Source organism: Echinops telfairi, unplaced genomic scaffold (assembly GCF_000313985.2).
Source record: "Echinops telfairi isolate 266 unplaced genomic scaffold, ASM31398v2 ScPeMD7_7;HRSCAF=31, whole genome shotgun sequence".
NCBI classification, from domain to species: Eukaryota; Metazoa; Chordata; class Mammalia; order Afrosoricida; family Tenrecidae; genus Echinops; species Echinops telfairi.
Window position 1 is genome coordinate 15,179,504 of NW_022103904.1, and position 13,794 is coordinate 15,193,297.

General features: G+C 43.7%; 1 protein-coding gene across 4 annotated transcripts in view; it reads left to right on the plus strand.

The window, feature by feature from the left end:
• The window catches only part of GRB10 (growth factor receptor bound protein 10), a 254,495-nt gene that overhangs the window by 179,129 nt on the left and 61,572 nt on the right, over window positions 1–13,794 (plus strand). For all 4 annotated transcript variants that reach the window (XM_004708038.3, XM_045286355.1, XM_045286356.1 and 1 more), the window contains one exon: window positions 12,856–12,971. In XM_004708038.3, the coding sequence (XP_004708095.1) occupies window positions 12,856–12,971 (116 nt within the window). The remainder of the gene's footprint in view (window positions 1–12,855; window positions 12,972–13,794) is intronic.

A 13,794-nucleotide genomic window follows, 5' to 3' on the forward strand; every position in this document is an offset into this window, starting at 1 on the left:
CCCCTCCGTGCCCATTGGTGAAGGAGTGTCCTAAGCCCCCTCCGTGCCCATTGGTGAAGGAGTGTCCTAAGTCCCCTCCATGCCCATTGGTGAAGGAGTGTCTTCCCAAGAAGTCTCGGGGCCGTCTCCAGTGACCTCCCTTTGCAGAAGAGGTAAGGGCACTTGACCTTGCATTGAGCTCTTCTTTATAATGAGCAGTGCTGAGTCTGAGCAGGCCCCTTGTCCACAATTCTTCGGGCACACAGGCAGACAGGCCTCATTTACTCTTGGGCAGTTGTTCCATCTCCACCCCAAGGCACACCTGTTTGGGTTTGCAGTCAATTACATTTACCGTATATACTCGTGTATAAGCCGAGTTTTCCCGGCACATTTCAATGCCGTTTTTGTGGTAAAATTAGGTGCCTCAGCTGATATTCGGGTCGGCTTATATTCAGGCATATAAGGTATTCTTTAGAAAGAAACTTTTCTTTGTTCTATTTCAAGGATCCTAATCATGGAATTCTTGTCGTTGATACAAACTTTTGATCCCCAGTTGATGCGAACATTTGACATGCTCCACTGTTAACTGAGAATTTGGAGGTTTGGAACAGCTCTGGAGGCCCTGTAATGGCCTTCTGAGAACCCAGTCATTGAAAGGCCTCGGGAGCCCCGCTGTTCTCTGACTCACGTGGGATTGCTTTGAGTCATGATCAATTCAAGAACAACTGATTTTTTTTAAACTAGGGGTATTTACTTAAAAAAGTGTGGCTTAGGCAAAAGGTACGCCAAGCCTTAAAATCCACAAGGCCAATAGTTATTCCCACACTCAGTGCTTTCCCATGTTTAAAAGACGTAAAGGCGTAATTCTGATAGCGTTTGTGGTCTAAGGACTACTATACCTCTATCCCATTGCTACCCAATTGATTCTACATCATAGGAAACTATGCCGCTTCCAAGTGTGTCAGTCGTTATGGGAACAGATAGCCTTCACTTTCTACCTCCAAGAAACGGATTTTAGACCCTTCCCCCTGCAGTTAGAAATCCATCGTTTATTGGACAGTGCCTCTAGGCCACCCTTATTCCCCAGATAGCTTCTGAAATTCAGGATTTCAGCACAATTACTTGTCTTTGCAGTTACAGTATCTAAAAATTTTACATATTCTTAAAAACATAAACTCTTTCTCACACTCAGAAATGAATGATGAGTTTAGAAAAGGTGGGAGCCTCCTCTGTACCAGACTAGACGAGGCATCTGTGAGCCGGGGTGATGGGTGCTGGAAATGCACTGTTGGCAGAAATGTCACCTTCCTAGGTTGTCAGGAATGTCACACACATGGAGCCGTGGAGCCGTGATGGCCCTCCAGTGCTGCTGTGGTTCATGGCAGCACTCCTGACTCTAGGGAATTGTCGCCAGTCTCACTCTGAACTGCGCTCGTCAGGAGACAGACTGGGCTCCTTGTCCCTGCATCTGCTCAAATGGTCCTTTCCAGTCCTAGCTATCAGTTCCTGAGGACCTTCCCCACTTAGGAAGCTTTGGAAAGTTGGTGCAGGCCCCTTAACTTGGTAGACAGAGCCCTTCATGGCCAGTGACCTGGAGTGAGTATGTGCTATGCTTTATGACATTTCAAGCGTTCTTTTCAGGGACCTCTTTGTATTGTAAGCATACTTCACGATCCTGCCTGTTTAGCAATATCTTTAACCCGAATCTCAGAGTGGAATGCTGACACCTGAGGATGGGTCACTAACCAAATCCAGTCAATGGCACATCACATGTTCCCAGACCACAAGTTCAGCCAGTGTATGTCAGAGTGGAGGAAGGTCATTTGGAAATCAGTCTCCTCCCGTCTGCCCTGGCCCGCATGCACGGGAGCCACATGCCACATGTCTCACATACCTGGGCCATCTTCACACATAGAGGTCATAGTGATGGTAAATAGCCAGCCTGCAGACTCATCAAGTAGAAAAAGTTGTTTTTAAAGAGATTTTAAAAAACATATATGCACATAGATACCATATATGCTCATGTATAAGCCGAGTTTTTTCAGCACATTTTTAATGCAGTTTTTGTGGTAAAATTCAGTGCCTCAGCTGATAGTCTGGTCGGCTTGTACTCAAGTATATACGGTATGCAAAATGTCATCTTTGTGCCCCAGGAGCTGTAAGATGCATTTCTAGGTAAATTCCATCCCTGACCATGTGGAACAAACTGGTGCTGGGCTCTCACACCCAGGCCTGCGTGACCACCTGCAGCTATGAAAGAAACTGTATGGTAGTGGCCAAGGACTTTAAGTGGAGGACATAGTGTTTCAGGAGATCCCAGGGCTTGAGAAATTCTGTGTCAAATGAATGAGGCTGAAGACACAATCAAAAAGAAAAAAAGGCAAGGAGCCTTCCGGGGGCTTTGTATGGGCTTGTACTTCCTTTTGATCAAGTCAGAGACAAACGCTGTGCCAATGACCTTGGAGCACTGCCATCGCCCCGTTTCAGATGCTGGTATCTGCGCGTGTAGAAGGGTGTCGACGGCGAGACTGAGCAGGTTCGTGTCCAAGTTTCGATGCCTCCCTTGGGCCTGGTCTGTCTCTGACTTAGTCTCCCATCTCCTCAGCTGTTAAATCTGAAAGGCACCAATATGATGTCCTTTCTCCAATAAATTATATAAATAGAAAGAAGGCAGCTCAAAGGGCTTATCCAAATGTCAGGGCTAAGTTTTGTGGGCGTGTTATCTCATTGATGGCTTTGTCCAGAATTTCTGGGTCTGGGAAGGTCTGAGCAGCTGTCAGGTGCCTGTTGACAGTTCACTCCATTCTGTCGGACAGACTAGCCTTAGGAGCAAGGGGCTGGGTATGGCCACACGAGTGTTTGTGTGAGGCCCCGTTGTAGGGGTGGTGTTGTCAGGGCTGGCCAGGTGCTTGGGCTCATTGTACAGCCCCTCCAGGGGACTCTCTACCAGTTCTGTCCAGCCCTTCACTACCTGTCTGAACAGCATGGTTTTCTGCAAAGGAGTCACTTTTACGAATTTTAAGGCAAAGAAATAATGCGCACGCATGCGCGTGCGCACACGCGTGTGTGTGTGTGTGTGTGTGTGTGTGTGTGTGTGTGTGTGTATTTATACATATCTGCTATGTGAAGTTGTCCTTTGGGTGGTACAGATCCTAAAAGTTGACAGTTAAAATCTACCCACCGGCACTGAGGAAGAGAAGCCTGGGAATCTGCTTCTGTGGAGATGGCCGCCAAGAAAACGCTCTGACGCAATGCTGCCCTCTCCCACCTGGTATCATTGTAAGTCAGAACGCTCTTGTAGGCAAGGTTTGGCTGTTTTATGTAATCTTTAATGTTCGGTCATGGTGCGTTTTGGGTAGTGGCATAGCTGTGGACTTCACTTTAAGATTTGAAAACTCCCAAGTGCCCTTCAAGGAACGCTTGCCTATTCCATTTTTGCAAAAAGTACTTTTGGAATACTCCAGTGAAACATCGCTGCAACTTTTATGTAAGCCAATTGGAATAATGTAACGTTGATGGGTAGTGATGTGATCACATCATACAATCGCAGTTTGCTTGAAATTGAATGTTGTTAAGTTGTAGAGAGAGAAAACAATTGAAAGTGGGAGCTGATGTTATCCATTCATGAACTTGATCCTGAAAACCAGTATCCACAAAGATTCAAGGACAAGCCTGAGGCCACATAGTTCAGGCGTCTTTGATGAAAAGGCTTTTGTGACTCAATCTTTATGACTCTCTTCACTCAATTCTTCTTTTTAACTCACCAGGAGCAAGAAAGAGGGAATTTCGTACGAGAGTGTTCTGCTGTTTGGAGACCCCACCTTTAGGGGCTGCAGTCCCTAGAGTCACCTGAGTCACCGAGCCCGTAATAGAGCCACAGTCATGAGTCCCTTTGTCTGGACTTCCTCACCCTGCACACTGTGTCGTACATGGCCTGTAGGTTACAGTGCTGTCGACCTTCCCGTAGAACTTCCAGGGATAGGGAGTCCGTGTGCATTAGTGTTCTTCCCCGACCCCCATGGTCCTCTGTGATTCTCCACAGGGTTCCTTCGGAATGTAGATGCTTTTGGTTTTCCAGCTAGATCTCTTGTCCTCACTTCAATACCCGCTTCTAGCCCCTACCCCAACACACATATACATTCCCACACTTTGTTTCACTTCTACTTGGAAAATTTCCAAATCCAATAAAACAACCATCCGTAGTTTTTTTTCTTTGTTTGGGGGGTGTGTGTGTGTGTGTGTGTGTGTGTGTGTCTGTCTGTCTGTCTGTCTGTCTGTCTCATAACTACAGAAAAAAAATATTTTCTCTTGAGTGAAAGTCAAAAATGACGTAATTGATTTGTTTTCCTCGAGGAAAATCCATTTTAAATTAGTTGCCCTGAACTCATCTTCTTATTTTAAAGGAAATATCAATAGTTTTCATTATGGGCATGAGGTTTTCATTGTTTTCTTTTTCCCTATCATGGGGACAGTCAGGGCAGTATCATGGTTTCATAGAGGAGCAAAACCCGTGAAGCATGTATACAAGGGAAGGAATGCTATAAGTTCATGGCAAACAGGAGTTGAAAGAAGATGGAATTTGTCCACAAACTTTTCAAACCCCCTAGTGTGTGTGTGTCTAGCTGTCAGGCTGGAGGCTTCTTCTTTCTACCGTGGTTGCAGCAGTGGACAAGCCCCAAACTGTGAGTCAGACAGCCAGCTGCTACGTCACAAGGCTGCAAGAGCTGGGGAATCTCAAAATCTACAGGCCAGTGAGCAGGCTGCTAGCTTACATGCCAAGAACTGGAGTCAGATATAGAATGGAAAGAGCAAGTTTGCCAGAATATCTGTACATAGTAGAAGCAGACTACACCCCATGAAAACTAAATGACTTTCAACTGATAAGAGATTGCAAAATGTAGTATTATCGCACTGTATGACATTATAGAAAAGCAAAAAGTCCATTGTCTGCCACTGAGAATCCTAGCCTAGCCAATTTTACATACATTAACCATCACAGTCCGCACCTTGTCAACTTGATGTAATCTCTAAATGAAGACATACCTTACATCTAATGCGATACAACTGATTTACAGTTAAGAGGAAATGCACTGTTCTTGTTGTTTGATGATGTTGAGTAGGTTGTGATTCGAGTCATCTTGTGGACAATAGAAGGAACCCCAATGTATCCTCAAAATTATTAGTTTTTAACCCACTGTTATAGCTACTGTGTAATTCTGTCTCGTTGAGTGTATTCCTCGTACACCGACCTTCTACTTTACCAGCATGCTCAACTTTTTTAGAGACTGCTCTCTCCTGATAACATGGCTAAAAGGTATGAGACAAAGTCCCAACCATCCATGCTTCCAAGGAGCATTTTGGCTATACCACAGATTTGCTTGTTCTTCTTGGGGTTTATGGTATTTTCAGTATTCTTTCTGCTTACTCTGTTTATATTTTATAAGTAATAGAAAAAGAGAGGGAGTCAAACAAGAATTATCTGCATGATACATATATATATATATATAACCTGTATGTACTTATATACATATATAAAATATAGATACACACATACATATTGAAGCAAAATTTTTGTGAGTGAGTCACTAGGTTTAATAGTGATTGGTGCCACACACATTTCCACCTCTTGATTCCTGGACCCACAAATTGTGGTGTAGGCATAAGAGTAGCATATCTTAGACATTGGAGCTTTGCCCCAACTCTGCAAGGTATTGCCACCTAGCTGGCACCATCATTGTGTCTTTAAGTGGTTATTCCATCCTTCTGTAAAGCTAGCTTGCTGCAGGATGGTAAGGAACATGTTATGATCAGTGAATTCCATGACCATGGGCATGGTTCTACACTTCACTTGCTCTGTACTGAGTAATACACAGGTGATACTGTGTAAGATGGCATGATGGTGAATAAGGCATTCTGGAAGTCTGGTAGTTTGGGCAGAAGCATTATATATGCAGGGATGGTAAATAAGTATATAGAGTAAGTTTTTAGCCCAATATTAACAAAACACTACACTTTCCATGAGGTAAGAGCTCCAGTGTTATCAAACCTACCACCAGGTTCCTGCCTGATCACCCTGAGAAATGATGGCATATCAAAGATTCAGTCTTTGTCTCTGCTGCTGCTGGCTGACTGAGCACTTAGCATTGGCTCTATGCAGGTCAACATTGGTGAATGGAAGTTCATGTTGCTGACCCCAGGCGTGATTGCCATCCTTGCCACCATGGCCTCTTGTTTTTGTTCACTAGCCCATTGGGTCATGACAAGAATGGCTAGGGAAAGAGGCTGACTGGTATCCACAGAATGCCTCCTCCAGTCCTTCTGATTGTTAAAGTTCTCTTCTATCGAGGTGTAACCCATTGGCGAGCATTCACAAATATCTTCACTTCTTTGTCACGTTCTGAGAGGTCTATGCACATACTTCTTGTCATATCTCCTGGTCACCAATTGTATAGTCTTGTTTCCTCCAAGTCTATGACTATCCGTCCAGCTGAACGACCTAACCATCTTCTCCCCTAAGACAAATGAACCAGGAGCATTGCCCAAAGTTCTCTCCACTGGGAGGATTTTACTTCGCTGTTCAACAAGAAGATTCCAGAGAAGCTAGTGTTGTTCCTCTCCACTTCTCAATGAACCATTTGTAAACTATGCATGAGTTTTCTCTTTTTCAACTAACTAATCATAAGGAATTCCCCATGAGACCATAGACACATAATTAGGAAAAGAAGCACAATTTGACAAGAGCGGAAACCATGGACATTTAGGCCACTTCTTCATTTAACTTATGCTTTCAGGTTCTAGTTGATAGCACATAGCTAGCACCTCTATTTAATAATGGAATGTTGGTTTGCACATCTGATATCCTGACTCAGTGGGTCAAGTAACACCCAGTTTGTGATTGGGAGCTCCGGCCATGTGGTCACTGTGTAGCACATGGTTAAACATCCAATCTCTACTAACACCCAACAATAAGCCAAATGCTGTTTCTCAAAAGCAGAATCGTTATCTTGAGAGAATAGCAGAACTTTGCTCCAAAATCCTACGGGTCTGCCTCGTAATTCCCCAATAAGACCTTACCAAAGACCCTGTACAGCATCTCCATCTTCTGTTGACACTTCAAGACCATTGGATAATACGGCCCAAGTGGCAGATCACCTTGCCTGGAACCTGAAGCTATTGTAGAGCCTTCCCTTGTTCTGGGCCCCACTCAAAACCAGCAGCTTTCTAAGTCACTTCATAAATAACGCTGGAGTAGCACACAAAATGACACATATGTCCTCTTCAGAATGCAAAGATGCCTGCTCAGCATGCTGCCTAGTTTTAGTTGTAGGAGGGGCCAAGTACAAGAACTTAGCCATTCTCTTTAGAAGTAATATCTGAACATAATCTATGCCACTGAGCCCCTAGTAATTTCAGTAAAGTGGAAGGTACCTGAATTTTTATTGATTTCTATTTTCCATGCTTTAGCATACAAACGTTTCATCAGTAAAATTTGATCAACATAATGTCATCAATATCATGAACCAATATGACTTTTGTGCAAAAGGAAGGAAGTCAAGGTCCTATAGGCTCAATTACAACATGGGACTGGAGAGAGCTACCACACTATTAAACTAAAACCGTGAACATGCATTACTAGCCTTGCCAACTGAAGAGTAACTACTTCTACCTTTCCATGTTAATAACTGCATGCCAGGTGCCAGAGGAGATATTAACTCGTTCAAGGAATAAAACTACATCAAGAGTAGCCACTGCAATTGGAGTCATCACCTGGTTAAGTTTACAATAGTCCACTGTCATTCTCTAAAATCTGCCAACATACCAAATAGGCGCTTGAATAAGGATATGGTGGGAATCGCTACCCATGAGCCTTCAAGTCCTAAATGGTGGCACTAATCTCTGAAATCCCTCCATAGAATTTTTTTTTATTGCTTTTGGTCTATTATTTTTAGGTAAGAACTATTTTGGGGGCTTCCACATGGATTTTCCTACTGTTGTATCTTTTTAAAAAAAATTCAATGCAAGGTTCTGTTGCCAAATATGTCTATTCCAATTATGCTTTCTGGAACTGAGGACATGTAGGATGGGTTCAGTGCCCAATTGGACCCATCTTCGAGATGGACCCAAGCTAACACTTCATTAATAACCTCCTGTTCATGCATCTACTCTGACTGGTTGACTATGGTAATGTATTGAATCTCCTGGCATTGGTGCTAATTCAGAGCCAGTTTCTAGTAATCCAGAAAAGTCTGGTTTTTTTTTCCTTTTCTCCAATGAAATCATTCTTGTAAAAGGCACCTTTTTACTCAAGGGGTTGTGAATCTGTAAACTGAGTCAGGTCAGGTAATTGATTGAAGTGCCGTGAATCTATTCTGGTGATGCAAATTAGAGAGCTGTTCACTTGAATTAGAACTCTTGCTGTTGTGCAAATCAAGTAAATAGTAGATTTCCCATTTATTTCACCCCTAGTGGGCACTATGACTGTCTATTACAATAACCATTCCCACCTGTTCTTTGTCGATTATGTGCTGTCACCAGGTCCCAACCACGCCAGGTTCAGTTGGCATAATTGTAGTTAGGTGTCTTATGTCTGTAGGGTAGTTTCATGGTCAAATCTTAACATAGGTAGACTAGCAATCACAGCATACTTTAAGAATGCTGGGCTCCTCTCACAACAGTGTTCCTCGCCATTGTGGTGAAAGTTGTGTCCTCGGGACATTCCCTGGTTGGTTCTGTGGGTCCAACTGGATAAATCCGCTCTAATATACCAGTTTCTTTAACTTCTGGATACCATCTTCTGCAATATCCCAAGGCAGGCCTGGCATTTTGCCTTGGTTTAACATAGGCCACCTTTTGATTAGTGCTTCATGCAGCCATATCAATAACCCAGACTGACCCAACTTGATGTTCCTTGCACCCCATATCCTTAATGGCCATTCCCATACATAGTCTTCAGGTTTCTGTTTGTGTGTTAGGCCGGGTTGACTAGAAAAACAAATCCAGGGACATTTGTGTGTGTGTGTGTGTGTGTGTGTGTGTGTGTGTGTGTAAGAGAAAGCTTTATATCAAGAAGTAGTTATTTATCAGGAAAACATTCCAGCCCCGTCTCGATCAAGTCTAAGTCTGATACTAGTCAATAAGTCCCTTTTCAGACTCAGGCAGCCTCACGCAATGATGCAGAATGCAGGAAGATCACGGGCCGGTAGGTGAAGAGTCTAGTGGATCCAATGGCGGTAGAAGCATCACAAGGCTCTGGCAGGTCTCAGCCACGTGGTTTGCTAACAGGAAGATGAAACAGAGAGAGAGAGAAAGCTCCCAGAATCCTCAGAGAAGGCCACACCCACAAAGAGTTATCATCAGGCTGTGACCTGATTGACAGGCTAGACTCCACCCCTACGCTTATTTGTCAGGTTGACGTGAAATTATGTAACTACCACAGTTTGTAAGAAAAGCCAAAACGTTCTTTTGGAATGTAGTGTGCCTACCCCTGGACCACACTTTATAGGACTTAAGTCCAGTGAAAGAGGTGGTGGAGGAGGATTCTGTGGACGTGTCACTGAAGTGATGCTCCAGGCACCACCCCAAGTGATATCGCAGAGAGATGTTTGCACCGCTGGGCTACTCTTTTCAGAAGGGGTGGGAAGACATCCTGGTCTTGCTATGGAGGGATGGTTTAGTACAAAGCCTAACTGTGGGTCTTGACTCCATATGGGATTGTGCAATTGAATTTGGGGGTTAGGGAAAAACTGGTAACAGTAAAAGGTTTCTGAACAACACATAACAATTAAAAAATTAATTTAAAATGAGACGCGTAATCCAAAGTGTTTCTGACAGTGCTTTCCCATGTTGCAAGTTTCTCGGGTGAAAAGGGGTCAAGAGTGAAAAAAGTGTAAGAAATCCTGGTAGCAAGAGTGAGGTCATAGCTTCCGATAAGAATAAGGGGGCTGGGTCTATTGGAATCCCTCTTGCGTCCTCAGCCTCCTGATTATGCCCCATCCTGTTTTCAGGATCCAGAGTCCTCCCAGTCAAGGCCCTCCCTTTAACATTAGACACCACTCACATTTGGGAATTCAAGTGACATTCTAATTTCAGCCGCTCTTACAGTGAGGCTGGCTCCTACACAAAATAGGGCTTTCTTTCAAGGCACACGTGGCCACTGTTATTTTTTTTAATGTAGCTCCATTCCTGGTACCAAATGTCTTACTTAGACATAGTTGTCTGGAAGAGCAAAACCAATGAAGTGTTTGTGAGAGAGCATGTGTGCATGTGCGCACAAGCAAGCATGCACATGTACCTGCCCACCAACCACTGCTGTGGTCTATTCTGACTTGTACTGACCCTTTAGGACCGAGTGAATCTGTCCCACAGGTTATCCAAGACTAAATCTTAATGGGAACTGACTTTGTTCAAAGAAGTGGTTGGGGGGTCTGAATTCTCAGCCTTGTTAGCAACCCAGTGCTTAACTCATCACGCTACCATGTTCCTATAGTATTTCTCTGCACATAACACAGACTCTAGGACAAATGGAAAAAAAGATACTGCTAGTCATATTCTAGTTCACACATTCACAGGATCATTCCAAACAAAATGTATTAAGCATGCTTCCACAATCAGTGGTTGGCTCATTAATTTGTCAGAGTCTCATTGGAATGCCTTCAACAAAACGATCCTTTTTGTGCCCTGAAAAGAAATTGATTTTGAGGTCTGGGCTATTATCCTATTTTAATAACATTCAAAAAGACTTCTTTCCAAGTCATGGAAGCTATGCAACAAGTTTACAGGAATGCTGCTCCACATAGAGCAGCAGTTTTTAGATGGATCAAGAATTTTAAGGCAGGTTGAGAAGATCTCCAAGATTAGCCAAGAGAGAGAAAACCGCCAAACTCATCGAATGAAAAGCCTGGCCGACGTCCAGAGCCTGGTGGAAGAAGACTGTAGAGTTGCTGCTGTGATAGCTACTGAAGTTTTGTTGTACGTGATCTGGCATTTTCACACTGAGGCAGATAATATGTCCTCAGCAACCTTCTGGCCTGATGTGTGTCGAGACAGCGCGTGAAGATCAGCCAGCTCTCAAGAGCTGATCTTTCCATCCGTTTTTTTAAGCAATGTTTGCCAAACCACAGAATCATAGCCCAGCTAACTTTACACATACCACGATCTGCATGAAAAATCCCTGCCCGTATGTGACAGATGGGAACATTCCAGGTTTGTTGTTAGTGCCAGGTCTGGCCCTTCCCTAAATTCTGTAAGCTTCTGGCAACCATAATCCCCCGTCCCTACCCCCATCCCACCCCCCCAAAAAATCCTATCCTTGGAAAAAAATCAGGCTTTGAATGTGTTTTTACCAAGGAATTCTTTCCTCACCATTATCAAAACCATGGCTGAGAACAGGCAGCTGCAGACCTTGCTACTAAAGACACTTGAGTCTGTCCTAAAACTAGCAGCCCTGGCAGCAACTGACCTTCTAAAAGAGGAATTGTTTTTTCACTTTCTGAGGAGATCGCTTTGGATTGGAAACGTTTTAGCTCTGAACCTCAGCTTTTACATCAAAGGTCCTTTTTAGAAGCCGCTCGGTGTACCTCAGTCAGAGAACTACTGCATATCAGATTAGACTCTCCCTTTGGCGTCATCTCTGTAGCATTTACTCTCCGCCACTTCCACACGGAATCACCATAGAACCTGTTGTGGATTTGCTTGTAACAGGTTGGCAATCCCCACCCCACCCTCACCACCCCCAGTAATTTAGTAAGATTAGTTACCTGCTACCTCAATTATAATCATTTTTAGAGGACGCTTGGTAAGAGTGTGGCCATCATACCGGACGAGCAGTGCTGCACTGCTTTGGAGTGTGCAAGGTCTTGGTGCGCCACGTGGGCCCAGAGCTGAGAGAAATGATCCTCCCAGAGTGGTGTGCTCAATGTTTGCTCTGAACTGTGTGTGTGTGTGTGTGTGTGTGCGCGCGCACGCACGAACGCACATATACCGTCACTTATACCTGTGTGTGAATGTGAGATAGCATAGAATCTTTTCCTCCCTCCCTTAGCAACTGAATTGTATAGTTCACGAGAACTTTATAGTTCATGATATAACTCATGAGAACTATTCCAGTATTTAGTTAGTGTGGGTTTTAGAATTATAGGCGCTTTGTTTAGACATGGGTGATGTAAATGGTTAGTATGTTTTTCTGCCAACTGAGAGGCTGGAAATTCATTCCAGAAGTACCTCAGAAGAAAGGCCTGGTAACCTACATCAAAAAATCCAGCCACTGAAAGCCATGTGGAACATAGTTTTGTTCTGACACACATGGGCCTCTGTGAGTTAGAATCAACTTGGCTGCAACTGTTGTGTTGGGGCTTTGTGTTTTCAGTTTGAGCGTACCATCTGATGTTAACATTTCATTAACTGTACATCTTCCTATATTACATTCCCAGCCTCTTTTCAGTCGGCCATGATCCATCTCTGGCCTTTCTCGAACACCCTCTTCTTCCAGCCACTGCGCTCTCTCAGTGCCCTTCCCATGTCCCTTTGTCTTTGTGAAATGTCCCAGTTCTCATGAACTGAAACCATGGTCACTGTTCTTTGCAAGAGCTGGCATTTCTTAATTTAAGGGTGGCACCATTTGTCGTGAGTCCTTTTTGCCCTTTTTCCCCTTAAAATTTTGTTGATCCCAAATTTCAAAGAGGCCTATAAATGTGAAGATGGGTCTAAATTCCTCAAACCATATCTTGTAAGACCTTGTGTGCATTGGGTAATGCATTCAAGAGAGAACTTGGTTACACGTATTTCCGGAGCTCATGTTGGTCTCCCGTGCTTGCAGAGCAGAAAGTTATAAGTTAGGAAACTGCCTGAATGCTTGTGCCCGTCTCTCTTCCTCTGCAGAGAGGTGCCTGGAAGATCACGAGCTGGTGGTCCAGGTGGAGCGCACCATGGCCAGCGAGAGTAAATTTCTGTTCAGGAAGAACTATGCAAAATACGAGTTTTTTAAAAATCCCATGGTGAGTACTAACTATTTGGGTTTGAGATGTGTAACTTGTGACATCTCGGAGTTTCTAATGAGGTTGAACGGTATCAGATTATAAAATAACTGCCTTGAGACCAGGACTTCAAACCAATTCAAACTGTTACAGCCATGGCTGATGGTGCAGGATATTGCCCCAACCTCACTTTGTAAACTGGGGTTGGGGTTTTATAATACATATGGAGGGAAATTATGAGCCAAAAAGCTGGAATGGGAGACTGGGAAGAAGGGTAGTGAGCCTTCTCTAGATCTTGATGTCTGAAATTGCATCACTGCCACAACTCTAGAGAGTGACAAACCCTCCAAGTGGCACACTTGGCTCCCATCTATGTGCTACCACTGCTTCTGTTTCTGCCTCTGCTGGGCAAGACATTTAGTTGCTATGCAACAATCACACGGTTCTTATTTTCTAAGATTAAGTTTCTAGAAGATCATTAACCCTTATAATTTTCTCCAGTACACCCAAATTTTATAAACTTGTATGCATTCTAGTTTGTCATTCCCAAACTGAACCATAAACTGGTTCAAAGCCCTGCATGAGATTTGTGGAGTAGTGTATGGGCTTGAAGATTTTGTGTCTATTTAACTATGTAACCTTGGCTCACAACTCCATTCCTGATGCTGAACTATATGCCTTTGAGACTGACAAAGGGTTACTATTACCTTCTACAATTAATAATAGTGGGGGGGGGGGTCTCCAAGGGTAGGGAAAGGCCCAGCCTAGTTTTTCTAGATACTTTGAAAGTTCTTAATCAATTGGAACCCAGTGATCAGGAGAAGAAAAACATGTGTTTTCTGCA